The sequence below is a fragment of the Venturia canescens genome, chromosome 2, assembly GCF_019457755.1.
Source record: "Venturia canescens isolate UGA chromosome 2, ASM1945775v1, whole genome shotgun sequence".
NCBI classification, from domain to species: domain Eukaryota; kingdom Metazoa; phylum Arthropoda; class Insecta; order Hymenoptera; family Ichneumonidae; genus Venturia; species Venturia canescens.
The window spans coordinates 1,657,047-1,679,456 of record NC_057422.1 but is presented as its reverse complement, the minus strand read 5'-3'; the positions used below and the strand labels follow the sequence as shown (position 1 = coordinate 1,679,456).

General features: G+C 40.6%; 4 protein-coding genes across 7 annotated transcripts; 2 read left to right on the top strand and 2 right to left on the bottom strand.

Annotated features, from left to right (window-relative positions):
- The first annotated feature begins 3,076 nt into the window (after window positions 1–3,076).
- On the top strand, window positions 3,077–7,042 carry LOC122406179 (hexamerin-like). Of its 2 annotated transcripts, none has more exons than XM_043411463.1 (6): window positions 3,077–3,166; window positions 3,312–3,931; window positions 4,459–5,407; window positions 5,487–5,623; window positions 5,722–6,025; window positions 6,167–7,042. In XM_043411463.1, the coding sequence occupies exons 1-6, from the start codon at window positions 3,097–3,099 to the stop codon at window positions 6,919–6,921; spliced, it is 2,835 nt and encodes a 944-aa protein (XP_043267398.1). In that variant the 5' UTR covers window positions 3,077–3,096; the 3' UTR covers window positions 6,922–7,042. The 2 variants fall into 2 exon arrangements, with proteins under 2 accessions (XP_043267398.1, XP_043267400.1); XM_043411465.1 differs by having other exon boundaries at window positions 3,078–3,166; window positions 4,486–5,407.
- Window positions 7,043–7,155: 113 nt separating this feature from the next.
- Window positions 7,156–8,570, bottom strand: TpnC25D (Troponin C at 25D). Its single transcript, XM_043411469.1, has 3 exons — window positions 8,419–8,570; window positions 7,598–8,018; window positions 7,156–7,384 (listed from the first exon to the last, which is right to left on the bottom strand). Exons 1-3 carry the CDS (start codon window positions 8,419–8,421, stop codon window positions 7,356–7,358), a joined length of 453 nt encoding a protein of 150 aa, XP_043267404.1. The 5' UTR covers window positions 8,422–8,570; the 3' UTR covers window positions 7,156–7,355.
- Window positions 8,571–13,727: 5,157 nt separating this feature from the next.
- On the bottom strand, window positions 13,728–18,603 carry LOC122406180 (ileal sodium/bile acid cotransporter). Of its 3 annotated transcripts, XM_043411468.1 has the most exons (8): window positions 18,155–18,603; window positions 17,875–17,883; window positions 17,096–17,416; window positions 16,622–16,831; window positions 16,152–16,326; window positions 15,643–15,905; window positions 15,350–15,536; window positions 13,728–14,777 (listed from the first exon to the last, which is right to left on the bottom strand). In XM_043411468.1, the coding sequence occupies exons 3-8, from the start codon at window positions 17,411–17,413 to the stop codon at window positions 14,614–14,616; spliced, it is 1,317 nt and encodes a 438-aa protein (XP_043267403.1). In that variant the 5' UTR covers window positions 17,414–17,416; window positions 17,875–17,883; window positions 18,155–18,603; the 3' UTR covers window positions 13,728–14,613. The 3 variants fall into 3 exon arrangements, with proteins under 3 accessions (XP_043267403.1, XP_043267401.1, XP_043267402.1); XM_043411466.1 differs by lacking the exon at window positions 17,875–17,883 and having other exon boundaries at window positions 18,155–18,602; XM_043411467.1 differs by lacking the exon at window positions 18,155–18,603 and having other exon boundaries at window positions 17,875–18,036.
- A 305-nt stretch (window positions 18,604–18,908) lies between these two features.
- Window positions 18,909–22,181, top strand: atms (RNA polymerase II-associated factor 1-like protein antimeros). The gene is made up of 7 exons (XM_043411602.1): window positions 18,909–19,259; window positions 19,355–19,447; window positions 19,827–20,151; window positions 20,319–20,462; window positions 20,551–20,654; window positions 20,793–21,256; window positions 21,347–22,181. Exons 1-7 carry the CDS (start codon window positions 19,189–19,191, stop codon window positions 21,808–21,810), a joined length of 1,665 nt encoding a protein of 554 aa, XP_043267537.1. The 5' UTR covers window positions 18,909–19,188; the 3' UTR covers window positions 21,811–22,181.
- The last annotated feature ends 229 nt before the right edge of the window (window positions 22,182–22,410 follow it).

The following is a 22,410-nucleotide window of genomic DNA, read 5'->3' as shown; positions in this document are numbered from 1 at the left end:
CGAAAGTTCACCGAAACGCGCGCACTGGCTTCGCGAAAGTGACAAAATCCCATGCAAAAATTTACGAGGTCATTGGAAGAGTGAGTTTTCACGATAATCCCCGATAAAGCCGTATTTTCTTGATCCACAATCGTTTTGGCCCTGTAATCCGAAAGCATCGAGCACTTACCGATCAAAAGTTTGTCCATCGTTCAGAAAAAATGGCAAGATCCGGAACAGCACGGTTTCGTGTGTGCCTCCGCTCGAGGACGGTTTCATAATGACGAAATGAATAAGCACGATCAGTTTTGGAGCGCTGACACGAGGGCTGAGCCGATTAGACATGGCAACGTGGAATAAAACCGTTCGTTTGATCACGCGATCGATTGTCAAGCCGAATGTTTAAAAGCGCGAGAGAGATTTCGAGTAATATTTCCAAACGAACGCGGCTCGTATCGTCTTCGTTATCGAGAAGTGGAACTTCGTAAAATCAATCATCGACTGTAATGCTCCTCGTTAAATTATACTTACGTTGATACGTTGAACGAGCAAACAACTCGTTCTCATTGAACTAATTAGAGGAATCGCGAGCAACCAATTATTTTTACAGCTCGAATAATCTCACCCTTCGGCTCAATGGAAGCTTTTTGTTTCTCTAGAACAATTCGTTTCAATGGTTTTCTTGGCTCGATTTACACGGTGAAAACGAGGCCGAAAATTCTAGGGAAAAGTACTGGGAAAAGTTCTAGAGAAAGTCGCACTGGATGGCAGAATTAAGGAGGTCGCTCCGTGCGGGAGCCAGGTTTTTTGGGGGGTTTTCGCGATTTTTTTGCGGCGGGGAAAAAAAAACATGGACCTTTGAAATTTGAAGGGTTTATTTATTGATATTTTAACTTTATGAGGGAATTTTTGAATTCTGATATCTCGAGTAGATTCGGTGTAAAAGTACTCCACGCTGAAAGATACTGAACGAAACACTGGACGAAGAAGAAATACGATAACCTTTACCACCTGCTCAACCGTTGATGGCGAGCACTCGAATGCTTGCTGTTTTTCAATTCAATTAATCTCAACATTAAGTAGGCCAATGGTTTACATAATTTTTAAGGAGTTTGTCAATATCGTGAAAAATGGGGAATATTTCAGGCCGATTACCAAATTTTTCTCAAACAAGCAACACTGCGAGTCGATTTTTGCCTAGTTCCATTTTTTACCAAAATAATTTATATTGAAAATGGTTTTACTCATTATCGGAACCGTGAGTGCGAGAAAGATAGCTGCAAATTTTGAAAGTTCTATTTTTCCACACCGTTCGCTCGACCAAAACAATCAAAACGTCAGCCCATTTTCGTCATCGCCCTGCATGGACTGACAGAGCCTTTTTTAAGGAGGGTGCATCACGAAATCAAAATAATCAGAATTTTATAAAATTTCGTGATAACATTCTTTGGCATCAAGTATACAAATACAATTTTTTTCAAATTTTTTTACCACGTGGTTATCGAATAATTGAGCGTTAAATCGAAGTCCTTATGCACGAGATGTATAACTGTATGTACGTAATACTCTGTGCTTGTACACGTGAACTTTAGTGTTCAATTACTCGAGAGCCATGTGGTAGAGAAATCTAAAAAAATTGATATCGTCTTATATATTTTTAAAGAATACATTTATCAAATTTTATTAAATTCTTGTCATTTTGAAGTTCTTCATATTTTTGACATGGTTTAGCATGGCAACATTGTATCGTCGCGATCCACCCTCCTTAATTGGTCGAACTGCGTCAAAGAATTTCGATTTCGAAAATTTTAAGGAGATTCGAGCGTATCTTATGGAATAATTATTTTCCAGCTTTACACAATTAAATTCTTTCAACAGAAAGCTTAAGAGGGTATTAAACTTCTGGCCGAATATGCCGATGATTCACAGTCTCGAAATTGATATATTTATCATTGAAGTTCGCAATTTTTTGAAAGCTTCCTTAAGGAGGGTGGCTAGGGATGATACAATGTTGCCATGCTAAACCATGTAAAATACATTAAAAATTTCAAAATGATAAGAATTTAATAAAATTTGGTGAACATATTCTTTAGAGTTAAATTTGACAATACAAATTTTTTAAGATTTTTCTTCTACACAGTTATCGAGTAATTTATCATTAAAGTTCACGTGTATCAGCATAGGGTTTCCATATATATATAGGTATACATTCCGGGCATAAGAAATCTGCTTTAATGCGTAATTACTCGATAACTAAGCAGAAGAAAATTTTGAAAAAAATGGTGTCTTCGCACTTGATGTTGAAAAACATTATCACCAAATTTGATGAATTTCTTATCAATTTGACGAACGTAGCCACCCTCCTTAAGAGCCCATGTTTAACCTGACATTTTTAACAATTAATATCTCGATTACCAGAGGGTGAAACCTCTCCAAATTTTCCACACGTAATTAAGGGCTGTTCAGCAAGATTCACGCTTATTTTCAGTTCATTGACTTGGAATAATAAAATCTAATGTATTTTTCGTATGTTCAACTTCCCTAATAACTCGGTCTCATTGGATTCGTTCGACAAATCAACAAACCAATTATTGCAACGCCTCCCACAATCTCGCCCTCGAGCAGCGTTACCAAATCGATTTTTTCCAGCTGCATTTTGTCTATTTCCACTTTTGATTAGAGTTAATATAAAAATTCGAGCAAAATCGACGTTGGCTCGGAGGTGATTTTCCAGCGAATGGGAAGCGAACCGCCGAGTCGATTTTCCGAACATTCGTGCTCAGCCATGGCCAGTATTCTACTCGAGAGTAATACCGAGTCTCTTAAAACACAAGCAGACACAGAAGCGTCCCCTGATTCGACTGAAATTATAATTTTTTCCTCCCATCGTATTGCTCATTCCCGGGTGTCTGTGACCTCTGACCACTGGTATCCGAAACGTTGCCAAGACCCGTGGAATCGCCAGGGGGTATCATCGACAGACGGAAAAATAAAAATTCACCGTACTGAACGAGGGGTCGTGCCGGGGTCGCAGGAGATAATTATTTTCGACGATAAACCATTCGGTATAAAAGCCCGAGGAATGCTTTCGAAGAGCGTACTCAACCTTGTATCAGAATGCGTTCAGGATACATTCTTCTGGCCCTCGTGGCTGCGACGGTGGCATCGCCCGTCTACCAGCGCGCCGGTAAGCCGTTCGAACCGCACGTATATCAATATTCACTTCGAAAATTTTAACGTTTATTCGGTCCTCTGCATTATTTTCATGTTTCCTCTTGATTTCTAAAGTCCGCGACTCGACTAACGCAATTGTCAAATTTTTCTTCCGGCAGCTGACCAAGATCTTCTGAAAAAGCAGCAAGATACAATATATTTGTTGGAGCACATCTGGCAGGACTTGCCGAACCAGGAACTGTACAACCTCGGTTACCACTATGACATCGAATCGAACGTGCAATACTACCACGAGCCCCAGACCGCGCTGTACTACTACGGCATGTTCAAGGCCGGTCACCTGCAGCCGAAAGGAACCGTCTACTCCAACTCCGTGAGCCAGTTGCGCAAGGAAGTAGCTCTCCTGACGAGAGTATTCCTCGCGGCAAAGGACTACCCGGTGTTCCTGCAGACCGCTGCGTGGGCCCGCGTCTACGTCAACGAGGGACAGTTCGTCAAGGCTTACATCGCGGCGATATTCCAACGCGAGGACACCGTCGGAGTTATTCCACCTCCGCTGTACGAGATCTTCCCTCAGCACTATGTTGACTCGAGAATCATCCACGAGGCTCAGCACATCTACGCCGAAGGATACGAGACCGAGAAGACTGTCTACATTCCGGTAAACTACACGGACTACCTGCCCTTCGGTGAACAACAACTTTCCTACTTCACCCACGACATTGGTCTCAACGCCTACTACGCGTACGTTTCCCTCGCCGGATACATGATCCCGGAGGTACGTTCATCTTCCGATGGGAGCAAGCGACTCTCTTTCTCTCCCAGTTTTCTCGTTTACGTTCCGATTAAGTTGGAGTTTAAATGGGCAGTCGACTGACACGCGTATCAAATTTTAAAGGCTTCGTCTTATAAACAAACGTGTTTAAATATGAAGAAAAACACACAGGGGTTTAGAGATCATGCTTAAAAAATCGTTTATCTGTTCATGTAACGGATGAACGGTTCTTACGAAGTTTATGAAAAACGCACAATGAAGGATAACGAAGGTCTGGGAAAAAATTCTTGATCCTGCTTTGTGTCTTTTCCCATTGCGATCCCTGTGGCGGTTTTCAACATAAAAAAACTATAGTATTTTGTCCAGGGACGAATGAAATTTGGGGTTCGGTCAGTGATGTATCCCCGTTCAATCGATGGCTCGTAATTTCATTAACGTAGAATTTGGAATCATAATATCTCGAGTTAGGAAGAAAAAATCGTCCGAAGAACTCGAGCCTTGAGAACTCGCTTCTTTTTTTGGTCCCCCAGCTCCACAAGTCCGTTGGTTACCAACAGGTCCACGGATCCGACTACGAGAAGGGTCACCACATTGGCCACGGTTCGTACTACTACTACCTTCACCAGCAGCTCCTGGCTCGTTACAACCTCAACCGTCTCGGAAGCGGTCTCGGACCCATCGACAGCGTCGACTTCGAGAACGTGAAGGCTGCCTACAAGCCCCACCTCCACTTCGCCAACGGTCTGGAATACCCCTCTCGTCCCAACGAGCTCTACCTGACCCCCTACCACCAGGATCTCGTAAAGAACGTGTACGCCTTCGAGAAGCGTCTCATGAACGCGATCGACTCCGGCTACGTAATCACGCCCCAGCAGCAATTCCTCTCGCTCTACCAGCCCCAAGGCTTGAACATCCTCGGTGACATAATCGAAGGTACCGGGCGCAGCGTCAACCCCCGTTACTACGGCAGCCTCCAGGCCGTCGCCCGTCAACTCCTCGGCAACACCCCCGAATTCTATGACATCTGGAGCTACACACCTTCGGCCCTGGAGCAAAACGAGTCCGCTGTTCGCGACCCGGCCTTCTACCAGCTCTACAAACGCATAATCAAGCTCTTCCAACGCTACCAACAATCCCTGCCCGCCTACCAATACAACGACCTCGTCGTACCCGGCGTCAAGATCGAGAAAGTCGTCTTCCCGAACCTCGTCACCTACTTCGACCAGTACAACGTCGACCTCGACAACGGTTACGTTCACTCGGTCAAGGAACAGCACCACGACTACCACATCAAGGCCCAATTCCACCGCCTCAACCACCAACCGTACGAGTACCAGGTCGTCGTACAGAGCGAGAAACCCTACACGAACGCCGTCGTTCGCGTCTACCTCGGACCGAAATTCGACTACGATGGACAACCGATCGACATCAACCACCACAGACACTACTTCGTCGAGCTCGACCACTTCGTCCACGACCGTAAGTTCGATCGACGTCGAAAACATTTTCCTGCCCGTCGAGTCTTCTCTTTCTGCAACACTTTTATGCCATTTTACAGTGAAGGAAGGCGAGAACGTCATCGTCAGACACTCGCAACAGGCTCCGATCTTCAGCCACGACTACCCGTCCGTCCACCAGATCAAGGTTCACCTCGACAGCGCCCTCCGTTCCCAGAACCCGTTCTACATCACCGAGGTAACCAGTCGATTATGAATTTATCCATTTCCCTTTTACCTCTGACTCTCGCTTTTCGAATTTCGCTCAATCGCGCGCTCTTCACTCGTTTTTTCTAGCCACAACACATCTTCGGATTCCCCGCCAGGTTGGCCCTCCCCAAGGGAACGTACGGCGGCCTCCCGCTCCAGGTCTTCGTCATCGTCAGCGCCAACGAGGAATACCACGTTCCTTACGGTCCCGTCATCCCCGCCGAATTCCAAACCTACCAACACCATCAGTACCAGATCGTCGATGGAGAACATTACGAACAGTACAGCCAGCCCGGATTCCACCAACCCCAACAAGGAGTCTACCACGGTGGTTACCAGACCCTCGAGGTTCTTCCCCACTACGAGAGCAACGGAATTTACGGAAACCAAGGTAAGTTGCACGGTTGATCCCCTCCCGGAATACCGCACCGATTTCGTCGTCGTCGTCGGGACCGTTTTTTCTCTCCCCAAATAGCATTTCTCACCCCGTACGACTTTCCCCTCATAATTTGTAACTTTTGGAACTTTTCAGTGAACAAATTCCAAGCATACTACGGCCACTACCTCTACAAGAAGTACCCTCACCAGTACCCGGTCTTCCATTACCCGCAACACTACCAGCACTACCAACACTACCAGCACGGCGTTGAGCACGGACAGCAATACCAGCACTCCGGAGTTTACCAACACCAGGGTGTCTACGGATACGGACAACAGCCCCACTACGCCGGACACCAACAGGGAGTCGGAGAACAGTACCAGGGTCAGTACGTCCACCAGGGACAAGTTCATCACGGACAAGTCCATCAGGGGCAAGTTCACCAGGGACAGGTTCACCAGGGACAGGCTCACCAGGGACAATACTACGAGCAAGGTCACCAGTACTCCCAGGTCCACGACGTTCCCCAGGAGCACATTGAGGGCGGAAAGCACCACGGTATCTACCAAGGCCAAGTCGGCGGACACCACGTCAGCGGGGTTTACCCGAGCGGCGTTCCTTCCGACATCGTTGGAGGACAAAACATCGTCGGAGGTCAAACGTTCCACGGAGCAGGCGAAGAGTACTACAAACAGGGGCACTATCCCCGCTCCGAGTACCTTAAGAACTACTACGGCAAGAAGCACATCAGCCACATCATCGGCGGAGCTCTCAGCCTCGACAACAAACCCCTGGGATACCCTCTCGAGAGACCCCTGGGACCGAGCGCCTTCTACGTCCCCAACATCCACGTGACCGACGTCATCGTTCACCACGTCGACTACCCCATCGAGGGCGGCGTCTACTAAATTCTTCGAACACGATGATCAGTCAATTTTTGCAATTATCTCGCTCAAGTTGACGCTGCTTTATCTTTTTTCAATTCGGTTTCATCCGGAACAATAAACACACGAATGTTTTGACGCAAAATACAGTTTTTTCGTTTTTACTCCCTCGACGATCCTCTCCTTCTTCGCCCTATTTTTATTTTCCTCCGCGCCCAAAAGAAATCCCTTCGAATTGCGTCGATTCGCTCGTACGCGTTTTCATAGTTAATATTTTTATTACAAATTGCGTTAAAGTCGAAGTCGATCGTTATGACAATGTACAATGAGGTTCGGTGGCTCTTGCTTTCCAACTTTTTATCCTGCTCTCTCGTATTGAGACGACAAGAAATTTATTTACAATCGCGTTTATCACGCTCTCGAGCGCATTCGTCTCCGCGGAGCGGTACCTCACCGACCTATTCCCCGGTCATCATCTCCATGAACTCTGAAAAATGAACGAAGCATTGAACGAGTGACTCGACTGAATTGCAATCAGGAAATATTTTCAAATCTTTCTCATCGAAATTTCTAATAATAAATTTGAATTTTTTAATAAATATAAAATATCATTAAATTATATGAAAATAAATAAATAAATAATTGAAAAAAAATGTAATTATTCAATAAAAGAGTAAGAAAATTTCGAGAGGTGACGAACCGTCAAAGTCCACCGTCCCGGAGCCGTCGGTATCGATCTCGGCGATGATGCCATCGAGATCGGAACTCGTGAGTTTGTCGTCGAGAGCACCGAGAATCTCTTTGAGTGTAGCGGTCGTTATGTAACCGTTGCCCTCGCGATCGTAGAGGCGGAAAGCTTCCTTGAGTTCCTCTTGCATCGCCTCGGCGTCTTCCTCCTCCAGGAAGCGTCCAGCGATTCGGCAGAAGCCATCGAAGCTGACTTTCCCCGTACGGTCCGGATCGTTTTCGGCGATGATGGCGTTGAGCTCCGAGTCGTCGAAGAGCTGACCCATCGTGTTGAGAATCGTTGAGATCTTGAGTGTGTCGATGAACCCGCTTTTCGTCGTGTCGAACATTTGGAATGCTTTCCTCATCACTGCAGTTTTTTGCTCGTCTTCTTCCTATGGAAATCAATCGATCGAAACAATAATCCAATAATCGGTTAAAAGACGTAAGGGAAAACGGAGCCGCGAGCGACTCGGAAGATTCTCGTCTCAACCGCTTTCGCAACGACGCAGCATGTCTCTTTCGATCGTTTGAATTTAGGATTGCGGACTGAGGAGAAACTTTGAAACGATTATTTAAACTAAAACGATTTTAATCTTGGAACTCCCGATCGATCCTCCTCATCAATGAATCTCATAATTTCACTGAAAAAACTTCACTTGTCAAAACCCGTCGACTGCACTTGTACCCCGATGAGGCTGTTCCGTCAAAAAAAAATGAATGAAATTGGCCCAATCCACATGAGAATTCGATGCAAAAGCACTGAGTACGCAACGACGGATTCGTTATTCTTACCATATTGTGTTTATAAGGTATTTGTAAATATTGAAGTGCAGATGCTTCGTACGACGGACGGCGGATACCTGAGGACGAAGATGCTCTTCGGCAGGATATAAAGCTTACACCAAACAGCGTTCCTCTCTCGCTTTACCTCGATCGCCATTTTTTCATCTCCCTTTCTCGCTCTCTCGGTCGTTGCAAAGTTACAACCAGCTAGAAAGCTTGGCGACGCAAAAATAGAGTGGGACGAAAAATGAAATATGTTATAAGTGGCTGGTCGCGAGAAGAGGCAATTTCCCAGTGTCACGCCGGTACGGCGCATCTCAGCCATAGGATGTTGCACAAAACACACGTCTTCGGAGCATACCTCGCTCGACTAGAAGAGTCGCGAAACAAGAAGTGTTTGTACAACACACGCACACGACCCTCGGCTCAGATTTATAAGTAATGCTTCACGTGGACGATGAGTCTCGAGACGAGTCAAAGAGGGACGAGAGGGAGAGGATCTCGCACGCAAGACGCAAACTGTTACAACGCTTCTCTCTAGCAGTGTTTGCCACCTGTTGTATAGCGACTAAAATATCAGTCATTTCGTGGTAAATCTACTGCGACCCATCAACGGTATTATGTTCCAGCTGTTTTAGACTGGGTCAAACACGAGCCTAGAATTTGGCGAACGAAAAATCTTTTCGGCGACCTCGTTCGAACTGAGTTTCAGACAAAATGTACGAGTTTGGCCTAAACTTTTTCGAGGAGGATCGAGTTCCTGGCTGGTGGGAAAACAACCCTTCGTTCGTTGTCGAACGAGCGTCCAAAAAAGGTGACTCATGAATTTTGGATCTCGGCCTACGAGAGAGCTACACGTGCAAAAATCTCAAAGTCGTTTTCGTTTTCTTGCTCGTTTCGTCGTTACAAACCCTCCGAGGAACCTCGAAAACGACCTTCCTTCGTAACTCATTCTTCAAACCGACTTCGTTCTTCGTTGCATCTTCGTGGAAGAGCCGATTTTTCAGGCCGGAATTCCTCCGGAGTTGAAGTTTTTCCTGTCGGATAATTTTACGGGAGTAAAAAGGCAGCTCTGAGGAACAGATTCGAGCGTGGCCCTCGTTCTCGTCTCGTCGAATTTGCTTTCAAAAATCAATCGACTGGTTTACGAACATTTTTTTTTCGCGATCTCCGCACTTGGCCAATCCAATTTGAAATTTTTTTCAAAGGGATTTTCTTATTTCGGAACAATGGAAATGGAATTTACGAAAAAAATGTGGGCGAGTCGAATACGAGGGAAAACGTCGAATGGTCGAAAACTTGAATAGCTTTCGGATGAATTGCTCTCAGTTTAACGGCACATTTGACGAAGTAACGCCTCCGTTCATCGGGCCTCTCTTTCCCCTTCATTTTTATCTTTCCACGGAGTCTTGCTCTCTTACATTCTCCCTCTCCTTCGTACTTTCGTTCCATCTTTTTTCTTCCTTTATTTCTTTGGATGTATCGTGCTCTACGTGGCTTCTCTCTCGCTCTCTCTTTCTAATTCTCACAAGATAAAATGAGGCACGTTTCCGTGCCAATTTTGAAAAGCGTCGGTGCCAAACGAGCGCGTCTGAGATACGACTCGTTAAGTAAGAACGCGCGGTCCTTCAGAATTCCGGAACGCCCCTGCGGCGTTCCTTCTTATAGTGGATTACGCCGCTCGAATTAAGTTCGATATCGCTTTGCGCAAACCAATTCCAAGCATTAGCGCGTTGGTGCTGCTTCAATCCGTCCACTATATTTGTATATCCGTGTTAAAAGGAGAAAAGTCGCAACGAAAGGGAGAGAGAGAAACGAGGCGCCGTCGTTGTTAACTTTAGTCTCGAGTCATTTCCAAAACGCTCGAGCGAGTTATGAGATTTCCGGTATTCGTATTTTCTAACTCGAGGATATGAAGTCTCAAGGGCTTCTGCCGATGATCTCACGGACTAACGATGCGGTGAAAAAAGCCGTTAAATAATAATCAACCTTTATGAACGTTCCATTTTTCACGGCTAATATCGTCCTCGGAATTATGTACGATATCCCTCATTTTTTATCCACCAAATTTTCTCCGGCGATTCGCATCTCTGGATATAGAATTACAAGAATCAAGAGAAAGTCTCGTTTTGCTAACTCTGAGAATGAAAATCTTGCTGAGGCAACGATGGATGCAAAAAATGACGTTGATTTTGAAGCTTTTGACGAATATTGAGGGATTCGGTAAGAATCTTGCAGGGTCCCTTCTCCGTTTTTCTTCATCCGTTCAAAACTGTGCAGCGAAAGAGCCGAAGAATCGTATCTGACTTTCTCTTTATCCAATTTCTGCTTTCGCGAGGAAGTTCGTTCGCCTCTCGTTCGTAACCCCGGCTCGAACTCTTTGATAATTATTAACAACAACCTTCCTTTTCGCGATGCCTCTTCGCTGGCTTTGAGCCACTCTCACGAATAGCAGCGTCTCCTGACTCTTTTAACACCCCCGCGCTTCGTTCTCCGTTTTTAACCACGTATTATTATTATTGTTGCCATTATTATTACAATCGAGGATAGTTCGTCACGCCTCGTGAGTAAATATGGGCCAAAAATAAAGTTCCATATGACAGCCGCACACCCCGAGAGATCACGACGTCATTGGCTCGCTTATTTTCTCCTTGTTACATCATCCAACTAGATCATGGCTATCTCGAGAAGAATATTCCTTCTTTCCCCCCCCCCCCCCCCCCTTTTTTTTACTTTCTCATAGAGGAAGGAATGTGATGATGAAAATTTTTTTTTTCCAGTTTTCAGTGTCAATGTGCTCAAAATGTCCCAAAACATTGAAAAATCATATCTAGAAAAAATGTCCGGATGTGTGTGTGTGTGTATGTTGTGGCACTATGCAAAATTCAAACGCTTATAACTCGAAAAAGATTTGAGATAAAGGGCTACCGTTTTGCACAGATGTTAATCTATACAAGCTCTTAATTCTCTGATAATTTTATCAGAATTTGTAAAAAAATACGAATCCTACGACGTTTTGAAATTTTCATAAAAAAGGTGTCGACGCTCTAACTTCCGAAAATTTTAAGATTTATTACTAATTTTTTTTTTATGTGTAGATTATTATAATAGGAAGGTTGGTATTTAATTTGGGAAATATCGGTTGAGCGGTTTAAATTTTATGATTTTTTGAATTTTACGAAAATATGAATTTTTCAGAAAATTTTATAACCGCTTTAATTTTTGGAAATTTTGTAAGATATCGTGTATAAGTCTATACTTCATCTACACTTTTCAACAAAATTGACGGAATTCTTTTAAATAGAAAAACGATGAAAATTGACAGCTGCAAACTGTTTTTTCTGATGGCTCGTCATTCAGTTTTTTTTTATGGATTTAAACAAAGAGATAAATTTATGTTCGTAAAAGAAGGTAGAGAAAATACATTATTTCCTTGTATACAAAAAAAATGCTGAAAATTAAAATTTGCAAATTGCTTCCTCAAGATGATCAAGATGCACGGTGCTCAAGATGCACGATGCTCAAAGCTTACTCCGTGAGGTGCTATAGTTTTTATTTTGTCATCCTCTCACTAAAAAAGCACCCCAAACAAACTGAAACAATTATTTTAAAAAACTGTTGATGAAAACGAGACTTAAAAGCAGACTTGTATTTAAAAACTGACTGCGAATCCGAGCTGAGATTGTGAGTAACCACATACATTTTTGTTATTTTTAAAATATAAAAAAAGTTTGCGATTCCCATAAAATGAAATTCGTAATGTTATAATATTATGTTTAAAAAAAAAGCAGAGATTCGAGAAGTTGTAAAGATTAACATCTCTTGAAAACAGAAGCTTGGAAACAAAGTTATATGTGTTTCAATTTTATAGTACACGAATATACACAGACACTCACAAAGGAAAACATGTCTTATAAATATTATTTTAAAAAATTGTAAGACATTTTAAGCACGTCCACATTGAACGAGAAAATATTAAACAATATAAAAATAAAAATTATAGTAATCGTATTTGGATAATACCAAGTATGATATTTTTTTCAATTTTGCTTTTTACAGCTTTCAGAGATTCATGAGATTTTTACACATATCGTTATAAATGCTTATTGAGGATGTTTATAGTTATCATGAACATGTTTGGCTAAAAACCAACTAAAATGTAAAAAAATAATATAACGATATTTTTATATATAATTTTGCGTAATAAACCTTTTCAAAATTGAATTATAAATACAAATTTAGAAAAACAAATCATAGAGCTAATGTTTTTGAAATTTGGAAAAGTTAAAAGTCGATAAATGAGTTGAAATTTTATTTAACCCTAGACGGTCACACCTCATGAGAATCCCGTGGTGGTCACATGGGGTCTGTTACACCCCAAGCACTGTAGCATGTCGTAGAATTATTTTGGGGGCTCAACAAAAGTTGAGAATATATTTCAAACGTTTCTCTATTATCCTATCCAAGAACGGAACGAAAATTTTAGTTTGAAGTATGTTTCAAAAATTCTTGAAAAAAAAATCGCAAAAAAGCCCTTTTTTACAAAAAATGCTGTATTTTTTTTGTTTTTTGACATATCAACAAAATTCAAGCAGGGTCTGATTTGTGAAAGCATTCTCTTTCTGGCGAGTATAATAGTTTCTGTGGATTTTATAAAAAGTATATTTATTCCGCACTATGAACATGCGGGTTTCAGCGGCAAAATCATGTACAAGATGTCAATGATTTTTCATGTAAGATTCCTTTATTCCTTTATTGAAAAATAAAAAAGTAATGTAAAAATAATAATAATACAGCGAAATAATGTTATAAATATAAATTCACTGAATGCCCAGTGAACATTCGGTGGACAGATGGCCTCGGGTGTGTCACACCCCATGTGACCGTCTTGGGTTAAAAAATAATTAAAAGTAACAAATTGCTTTCTCAAACTTTTAGAACAATGCTGAAAGCTCCCTCTATGAGGAAGCCAAAATGAAAAATATAACACCTTGTAGAGTAAGCTTTCAGCATCGTGCATCTTGACCATCTTGAGGAAGCAATTTGCAAATTTTTATTTTCAGCATTTTACCCTTCTCGTCATCTTCTCGGAGCCTCGATACAGGAAAACCGCTCCAAGTTCCTACGGATGGAAAATCTACCGGGGTTATTCAGGAAATTTCAAAAAACATGAATAGAAAAAACTGAATCTTTTGTCACTTGTATAGTTTTAAAACTTCTTGAAAGAGGGATTAATTAGAAAAAAATTCACCGGGGTTCAGAAAAAATTGTGAATATCGGGAGAAAAGATTATTGGAAAAGTGAAAGAGAAAAAAATATTCTCGAAGAACTGTGAATATATTTTTCCATGTATCGTAACAAAAACAAATAATCAACAAAATCCGACGAGCAATCGTCTTCCGGTACTCAAAATGCAATAGAAACAAATATTCGCATTGAACGGAAATGCAAAATGTCGCATGGAATATTTTCATTCGAACGATAACGTAGATTTTGGAAGCAGCACCTCCAAAAATCCCTAAGTAAATAATCATGGCGGTGAATTTTTTGATCGTTGTCTTTCAGTGAGACTCAATGGAGCGCGTTCGGCCCACAAAGGCCCATAAATAACAATGACGTTTGATAAACAAACAAATTTCTTTTGTACAAAATTATGAAAAAAAAGTATAACTTCCCCACACTGCAGTTCTGTTTTCGTGAACTCAGTTATCTTGGCAATGTATTAAACATAAAAATTTCATTGGTCAACGGTTTCAACACGATCGATTGTCGCTCCATGTTCGCAATAAAAAACAAAAATAATTTTTTGTGCAAGGAAAGTTCGGCTTCGTTACACTCGCACAGATAAATATTTCTCAATTCGTGGAAACTATAAACGAATTTCGCAATGTGTGAAATTTTTTTTTGAACATTTTGAACAATAAATTATGCCAATCTTCGGACTTTCAACTTGCATTTAGCTTTGAAGAATATCGATTTTGGAAAAATATACCTTAATATAAGGATATCGTTTGATATTCTAAATATACATCTGAATATACTGGCAGGTGGGCTGATATACAAATACTTTTTACCTTATTTACAGAAAGTCGAAAAATGACTACGAAAAACCCTGCACCTTTTCTACTTATTAAGTTTTCCTAGGATACCAAACCGACGCGAGTTACTCATTTCTTCGAAACTTTCCTCAAGATTATTTTCGACTCAATAAAGTACCGTCGGGGTTATCGCGTTAATGGGTTCAGCAATTTTCTGCAGCTTCTCCATCGATGCAGCATGTTTCTTCTTCCGCCGATCGTACACCAGCTTTATGAGCCAGAATACGGCAAGCGGTATTGGCGTCATGATTGCACACGAAACAGGAATAACTGAAAAAAGAGATAAACTAAGTGCGCCGTTTAAATTTAGATTATATATTTAGATACTGAAACGGTCGAGTGTACGCACACGCATCCGTGAATGCACGGACACTCGCATCTCGCACCCGAACATTATTCTGAGTCATAAAAGTCAATTGGCTATTTTATGTTATTACCAGTAAACAATTGTAGCCGAAATGTTTGACAAAATACGACAGTAAGCTGTCATTTTCCGAATAGACGAAAAACAAAAGATCACCTTTTCCTCACTGTTTATGACAAAGCTTTGATTTTTTTTTCTTCCAAGATTTTCGGACGAAATCAAGTTCCGGGATTACAGGAATTTATGAATAAATTATTGTTTCATGACAAGAGCAATCGAGATGATTACAAAAAACTTTATACTAAAAAGCTGTTCGATAAACACATCATCCATGCGGATGAAAGAGTAAATATAATGAGAATCTAAATTTATTATTCCAAATGCGCCGCACGGTGAACCTTGACGAAAAAAAAAATTAAAAAAAAAACACGTGCGCAAACGTTTACTTTATGGAACACAGTATCGAAGTAGTGGTTACCGGTGGTGAGGTCAGCTCCTGGCTGTGTGAGACTGAAACGTAGAAGAAAAATGGCAATTCCCGTATTTTGTATTCCAGTTTCAATCGCGATAGCTCTGACATCCATTTTTGGCTGCTTGAAGACGATCATTGCTATGTATCCGCATATGTAACCAATCCACGCTAAGCCCATTCCGGAAACGACGATCTTCAACAAAAGTAGCCCTCTAAAGAATGGTATTCCGAAGCGCAAAAATCGTCCGAATTGCCACATTTATGGAACCGAACGATAAATTACTCTCAATTGTACAAACCTTCCACGAAAAAAGTTTGAAGAGGTAGAGATTCGTCACGATTGCGAATATGACGATGAACAGAATGAGAATACCCGAGAATGGCTTCATTATGCGTACCAAAACTCGGCACAATTTTGGCATTTTCTTTTGTATTATGTAGCCCAAACTCAGAGGAATTATCAGTCCAACTGCAAGGAAAGCTATCCTGGAATATGGCACCACTAAATTACCCTTGTCGAAAATCTGTTTGCCCAGACTGAATATCCATATAGGCATTGTTGCTGCAAATCATGAAAACAAATGTTGATTATTGATGAGAGCGTTTTTTGAAGTTCTTTGAATGTTCTTCGAAAAAATCCCACAATTCGATCTACCTTGTTTACAGTTTTTTATCATTTACCTTTTACGAATTAAAAAAAATTTTACTCCCTTTATTTTCGATTGATTTTTGACTATAAATTACAAAATAGCAGTTGACGAATTTTAATTGTCAACGAATAATAATTCCTATAAATTACTCAACTCACCAAATGACGCAATCGTCCCAAGAGTGGTCATTGTCACCGAGAGATTAATATTGCCACCGAGTAAAACAGTCCAAATGTTGGAAGCACCTCCGCTCGGACTTATACCTGTGAAAAAAATGCCAATTTGCATTTCTGGTCTGTCGGAAAACAGCAATTGGCCCAGAGCATAACCAATCTATAAATGAAATAACATTATTACAGATAATCCCTTTACTATAACTTGATATCCTTCATTCAACAGTTTCGTGCTTATGAGAGTAAAAAGAATTTTCTTTACAAGATTGTAGTTATTAAAATATTTAGAAATTAATAACAGGAATGAGTCTTCAATCGTGGATTGTAGTACCCATAGCAAGAATATTCAAGCAGCACGCCAATGATTCTGACTTTCAATATAGTTTCTATCGGCAAGCTAAAATTCTCAAAATATTTTCTTCACAAAGGCTAACTTATAATCACAAATTACTTACAAGTGGCATGATTACAAACTGGCAAAAGGCTCCCACCGCGATACCAACTGGTCTTCTCAGTGTGTCACGGCAGACTCCCCAATCCATGGCACAGCCAAAATTTATATAAAGAATCGATACAAGAATGGCAACACTTGCGGTGAAGAGCGTGTCTATCAATCTATGAGCTCTTATTACCGTGATATCCAGCTCATCAGAGACTACCGCATTCTGAAAGAGGATAAGAACCTTGAGAATCGTTCTGTATGATACTCAATTTAAAAATGAAAAAATAGTCAGCTTTTCGGTAGTATGAAGAAATAAATGGACAAATAAGAATGAAACTCAAATAATAAAAATTCTTTAAGCTCATTGAATGTAAAAAAAAAGTGAAAGCTCTCTTACTATTGTCATTGATTAATTTATGATTGATTGAATTATTAATTATGAACTTGAGCGCATAATCAATTGAATTTGAACGCAATCAATAATTACCTTCTTATTTGAAAAACTCAAGCTTATCCTGGACTTGCCGATGAATAATCCAGTGATATTAATTGTACTGTTCCACGTTTCTCCATTATTTTCATTGGAATAAAACTTTGGTGCATTAATAGCTACAACCTCAGCGTCGCTATTGTTAATGGCCAAGTTTATGGTAGAGATTCCTGTATTTTTTGGTATCGTAACAGAAAATGGTACTCCGACGGTGTCATCCATATAAATGGTCAAGGATGCAGTTTCCAGAAGAACAGACCATTCTTGTGCCCATGTGTTTCCAACGAGGCATAAAACTAGGAGGAACAACTTCATATTCTGCCACAAGAAAAATAAGTATAATTAAAGAAGCTAATACTCGTCACGTAATTGCACAAATATGGCAACTCTGCTAAAAGTGCAATTCTATCCTTCGATTATGTTTCATTACGTAACTTCTGCATAGAATATTGTGAAGTATATAAAAATGAGTATAGATTCCGGGATTTCCGTTACGATGTTTTTGTGCAATTCATCGTGAATGAAATTACGCGCTTAAAATATATGACGCGTCATATAATATCCGAGGAGAAAGTTCAGTTTCTTAATGTTTCGCGTTCAAAATTGAAAGGGACACTCTTGTAGAGCTTTTCAATCTGCAAATCTCGATGATGAAACTTATACAAAAGTGTGTGCAATAACAAATGCTTGCATCGAACGATTTTAGACAGAGAGAAATTATATTATACGTACGAAGATGAGAACAAAAATGAAAATCTTTGGTATAGTTGTTTTACCTGATTATACTTCCGAGACACGATAAATAAAACCAATTAGATGACTGATAAGAATCGTTTTCACACCATATATAATAACTCATGTCTACACGTGCGTTCGCCTAGGGAACACGCGTGGCTCTATGTATTAAAAAGTAAATAACGATAGACACTCGACGTGCTGAAGCTCACGCGCGTTTGAATTTGTTATCATTACAACACATCGAAAGGACGTTTTTATTATTGATCGATATCAAATTCTTTATTACTGAACATCGTGATGAAATTTTATTCAACTCACCTGATGTTGAAGAAGAATTATTCATAAATCCGTCGGGCACACACGGAAATGAACGAAACTTTTTCAATCACTGCACGACTGTGCTGCACGTTATATGCACATATAAGTAACCAGGTTTCGTTAAGCTATATATGTATTTACATATGAATCCAGCATATAAACTCGTGAACATTCGAGCAGACGACTGTTTTGTAATTTACAAAGATGACAATCGCATGTCCTTGAAAAAGACTATTGCGCAATATTGCTAATGATTGATGCACTAAAAAGTATACGACGCAAATTTATAGGTCGAGTTTCTACTTCATTTTTTTGTTTTCGCTCGGTTTACTCGCGGGGAAAGTGGATTGTATATATATACGACGCGTAACCGGCGAGCAAAACGGTAAATGCTCGAACGTGAATTTTACGGTTACTTATATATGTGTAATCAGGATATGGTTGGATATATGCAATACCAAATGTATAGGCCATACCTGTATGTTTTGTGACACAAAATATATATGCTGCAAATGTGCATGTTGCTCGTCGATGGTAATAATACGTCGATGCATCTTCACAACTTACTTGTAGTCGATACATCAGAAATTGTCGTCGTTCATTTCTTCAGTTCTCTATTGTCAATGCAATCCTGCATAATTCCATTTGGTTAATTCGATTACTGATGAGTAAAAAAAAATGTACTAAATAACATGAACCGTCCTCAAATAATGAAGACGCATGCAATTATTTAGATGAAAATTCAAATACGCATTTTATCGAAATTCTTAAAAACAAAAATCGTTGCTGAAAGGACGATTGAGCGTGTAGTATCAGGTTTATGTTCTCTGCGGTAGCATTGCGACCTTGCGGCCGCCTTACGAAGGTGCATCGCGCGTGTTCGTGTTTGTTGGTCCAATATCCAATATTGTTTGGTCTGGATTTTAACCACTACTCATTTTTTTTATCGTTCTAACATTTCAATGCCCTTAAACATGTTTCCACTGTAATCACCAAGCTTTTTTAAACATCATTGACCAAAGTGTTGTCGTACGATGGCACCAACGATACAAACAAATGGCAATTCCGACAGAGATAAACGAACGACGAGACCCGCGGAAAAAAGGTTCGCGATTGATTTTCTAACCTCTATCAATTTTTGTGTTTCATCGAAAATATTGTAATTTTTCATGTTTTAACTATTGTTCACTTTTCTTGCAGATCGGAATTGATATGTCGGGTGAAATACTGCAATACTCTGCCGGATATACCATTCGATCCGAAATTCATAACCTATCCATTTGACTCAACCAGGTGAGCTTTCGTAATCGTTTAATATTTCAGATTGATGTTATTGATTGAAAGATGGAATAATTAATCATTTTAGATTTTACTTACTACAATGTACAATTTCAGTTTTTTTTACATTCTATAATTTTTTTACTATCCATGATTCAATAATTGAATAATAGTAATCGAGTTCAATCACCGGTTTGGTAATATTTTGTTATATCTTTGACCATTCTCATAGTGCGTGCCATGAAGATACTGTGTTTCCACTAATACGAATAAAGTGTAATTTTATTCTCATTCTTACTATGAAAAGTAAAATCCCAAAGCCGTTTGCTTCGAGTTTATGTCTAATTTTTACTTCTGGAAAAATATTTAATGTTCCATGATCGTTGTGTTACAGATTTATTCAATACAATCCAACATCCCTAGAGCGGAATTACAAATATGAAGTGCTCACTGAGCACGATTTGGGAGTAGAAATTGATCTAATAAATAGGGACACTTATGCAGGCGATCTTAACACGCAGTTGGATCCTGCGGATGAAAAACTTCTTGAAGAAGATATTGCGACGCCACAGGATACAAAGAGATCAAGACATCATGCTCGAAGTGTTTCCTGGCTCCGGCGTACCGAGTACATTTCGACAGAACAAACCAGATTCCAGCCTCAAACGCAAGACAAAGTTGAGGCAAAAGTTGGCTACAGTATCAAAAAGAACTTCAAGGTAAATTGTAGTCAAGTACCTTGAGTATTTTTTTACAAACAAAATTGTGAATATTATTTAAAGACAATACTTCATTTGCCAATGCCCGAACAATCTTATCGAAATTACTCAAATTTCGCATTTCCTTATATGATTATATTAACAAAAAATGATAAATGTTTTCACAGGAAGAAACATTGTATATGGATCGTGATAGTCAGATCAAGGCTATTGAAAAAACGTTTGAGGATAACAAAGTACCCATTGAAAAACACTACAGCAAGCCGGGTGTTGTACCTGTTGAAATCTTACCAATATATCCTGACTTCAAGGTAATTTGCCATGAAAAAATTGTCAAAAGTTGACGGGATGATTAATTGGAAGAATTGATCTAACGATTTAATTTATTGATTTTTCTAGCTCTGGAAATACCCTTGTGCCCAAGTTATATTCGATTCGGACCCTGCACCCACAGGTCGGTCTGTCCCAGCGCAGATAGAAGAAATGTCTCAAGCTATGATTCGGTATTTATCATTTTCATTGCTCTTGATAACGATGACTTTTTTTCTACATTCCCTTCATGAAACATGTATTCGTTTAGAATTTCAATGAGCCACTTGTGATTTTCGGCAAATTAATAAATGTTTTGTGATAATTCACAGCGGTGTTATGGACGAGAGCGGTGAACAATTCGTCGCGTACTTCTTGCCGCTTGAAGAAACTATGGAGAAACGACGACGCGATTTCACCGCCGGAATTGATTACGCAGACGAGGAGGAGTACGATTACAAAATGGCACGTGAATACAATTGGAACGTCAAGAGCAAAGCGTCCAAGGGCTACGAAGAGAATTACTTCCTCGTTATGCGACAAGATGGTGTTTATTACAACGAATTGGAAACTCGTGTGCGGTTGAGCAAACGTCGTCAGAAAGCCGGTCAACAACCGAACAATACGAGACTGGTTGTGCGCCACAGACCTCTGAATGCGAACGAATTTCGAGTACAGCGATATCGTGAAAAACAACTTGAACCGCCGAACGAGGACGACGAGGAAGAGGAGGAGGAAGAGGAGGACGAGGACGAAGAGGAGACTCAAGTGGAAGCGGAGAAGAACGAGGACAAAGGTTGCTAAACAAATTTTCATTTTATTTATCTAAAGTTGATTGCTTTATTTAGTGGTGCAGTGAAATGACGTTTTACTCGTTTCTTTTCAGCCGCCTCGGACAACGAAGCTGGTTCACGAGCATCCTCACGGGCATCGTCTCGCGCATCAAGCAAAAAATCCGGTTCGAAATCGCGTTCACGATCGAAATCGAGATCTCGCTCAAAATCGCGCTCACGATCGCGATCGAAGTCTCAATCTCGTTCGCGTTCTCATTCTCGATCTCGGTCTAGGTCTAAATCTCAATCACCGGGACGACGCAGCGGGTCCCGTTCTCGTTCGGGCTCAGCACAGTCGAGGTCCTCGTCAAAGTCAGGTTCGCGTTCGCGTTCCGCTTCACCAGCAAAGTCTCGATCCCAATCCAAATCACGCTCGCCCTCAAGATCTCGCTCCAGATCGAAATCACGCTCCAGATCACGCTCGAGGTCGAGGTCAAGATCGGCCAGTGGTAGCGGTAGCGGAAGTGCCGGCGGCAGTGCCAATGCGAGCAGCGACAGTGGGTCGGAAAGCGAGTGAGACCGGAATTAAGATTCCAATCGTTTCACTTCGCAGCGAAATTGACGCGACTTTTGTCACCGTCTACTCTCCCAAATATTCTCATGCACTCTATGAAAAGTCGTGCTCTACGATGTTTGCTCTTCGAACTTCGTGTGCGAAATATATAAAATTATCACAGTTGAGAAAAGCAAAGTTCAATGTGTGATATCAAGTTTTTGTTTGAAAAAGCTTCATGGCATTGGAAATGTTAATACGTCACCATTTTGCCATTTTTCTTTGATTTCATCTTTTTTTTTCTATTGTTTGCGAGACACGCGTTTCAGTAAACGGAATGAAAGCGACTTGAGCGAATGTTCATCAAAATAGTGTAAATAAACATGGAACGTATATTCGATCGTCGTAAATCATCATTGATCTTGTTCCCCATTGCCTCAGAGTAGCGATCTTCGTGGCTGCTAATATTGGAAATCATTAAATGCCTATGAAATTCTCCATGAAAAAATCCACCACGAGAACGAAAATTTATTATTATTTGATGTGGAAATAATGCACTTCTTAACCGTTCTAGTCGTTATCTTGTATAACGTAAGTGCTCTAACTTCGACAGAAACCACATTC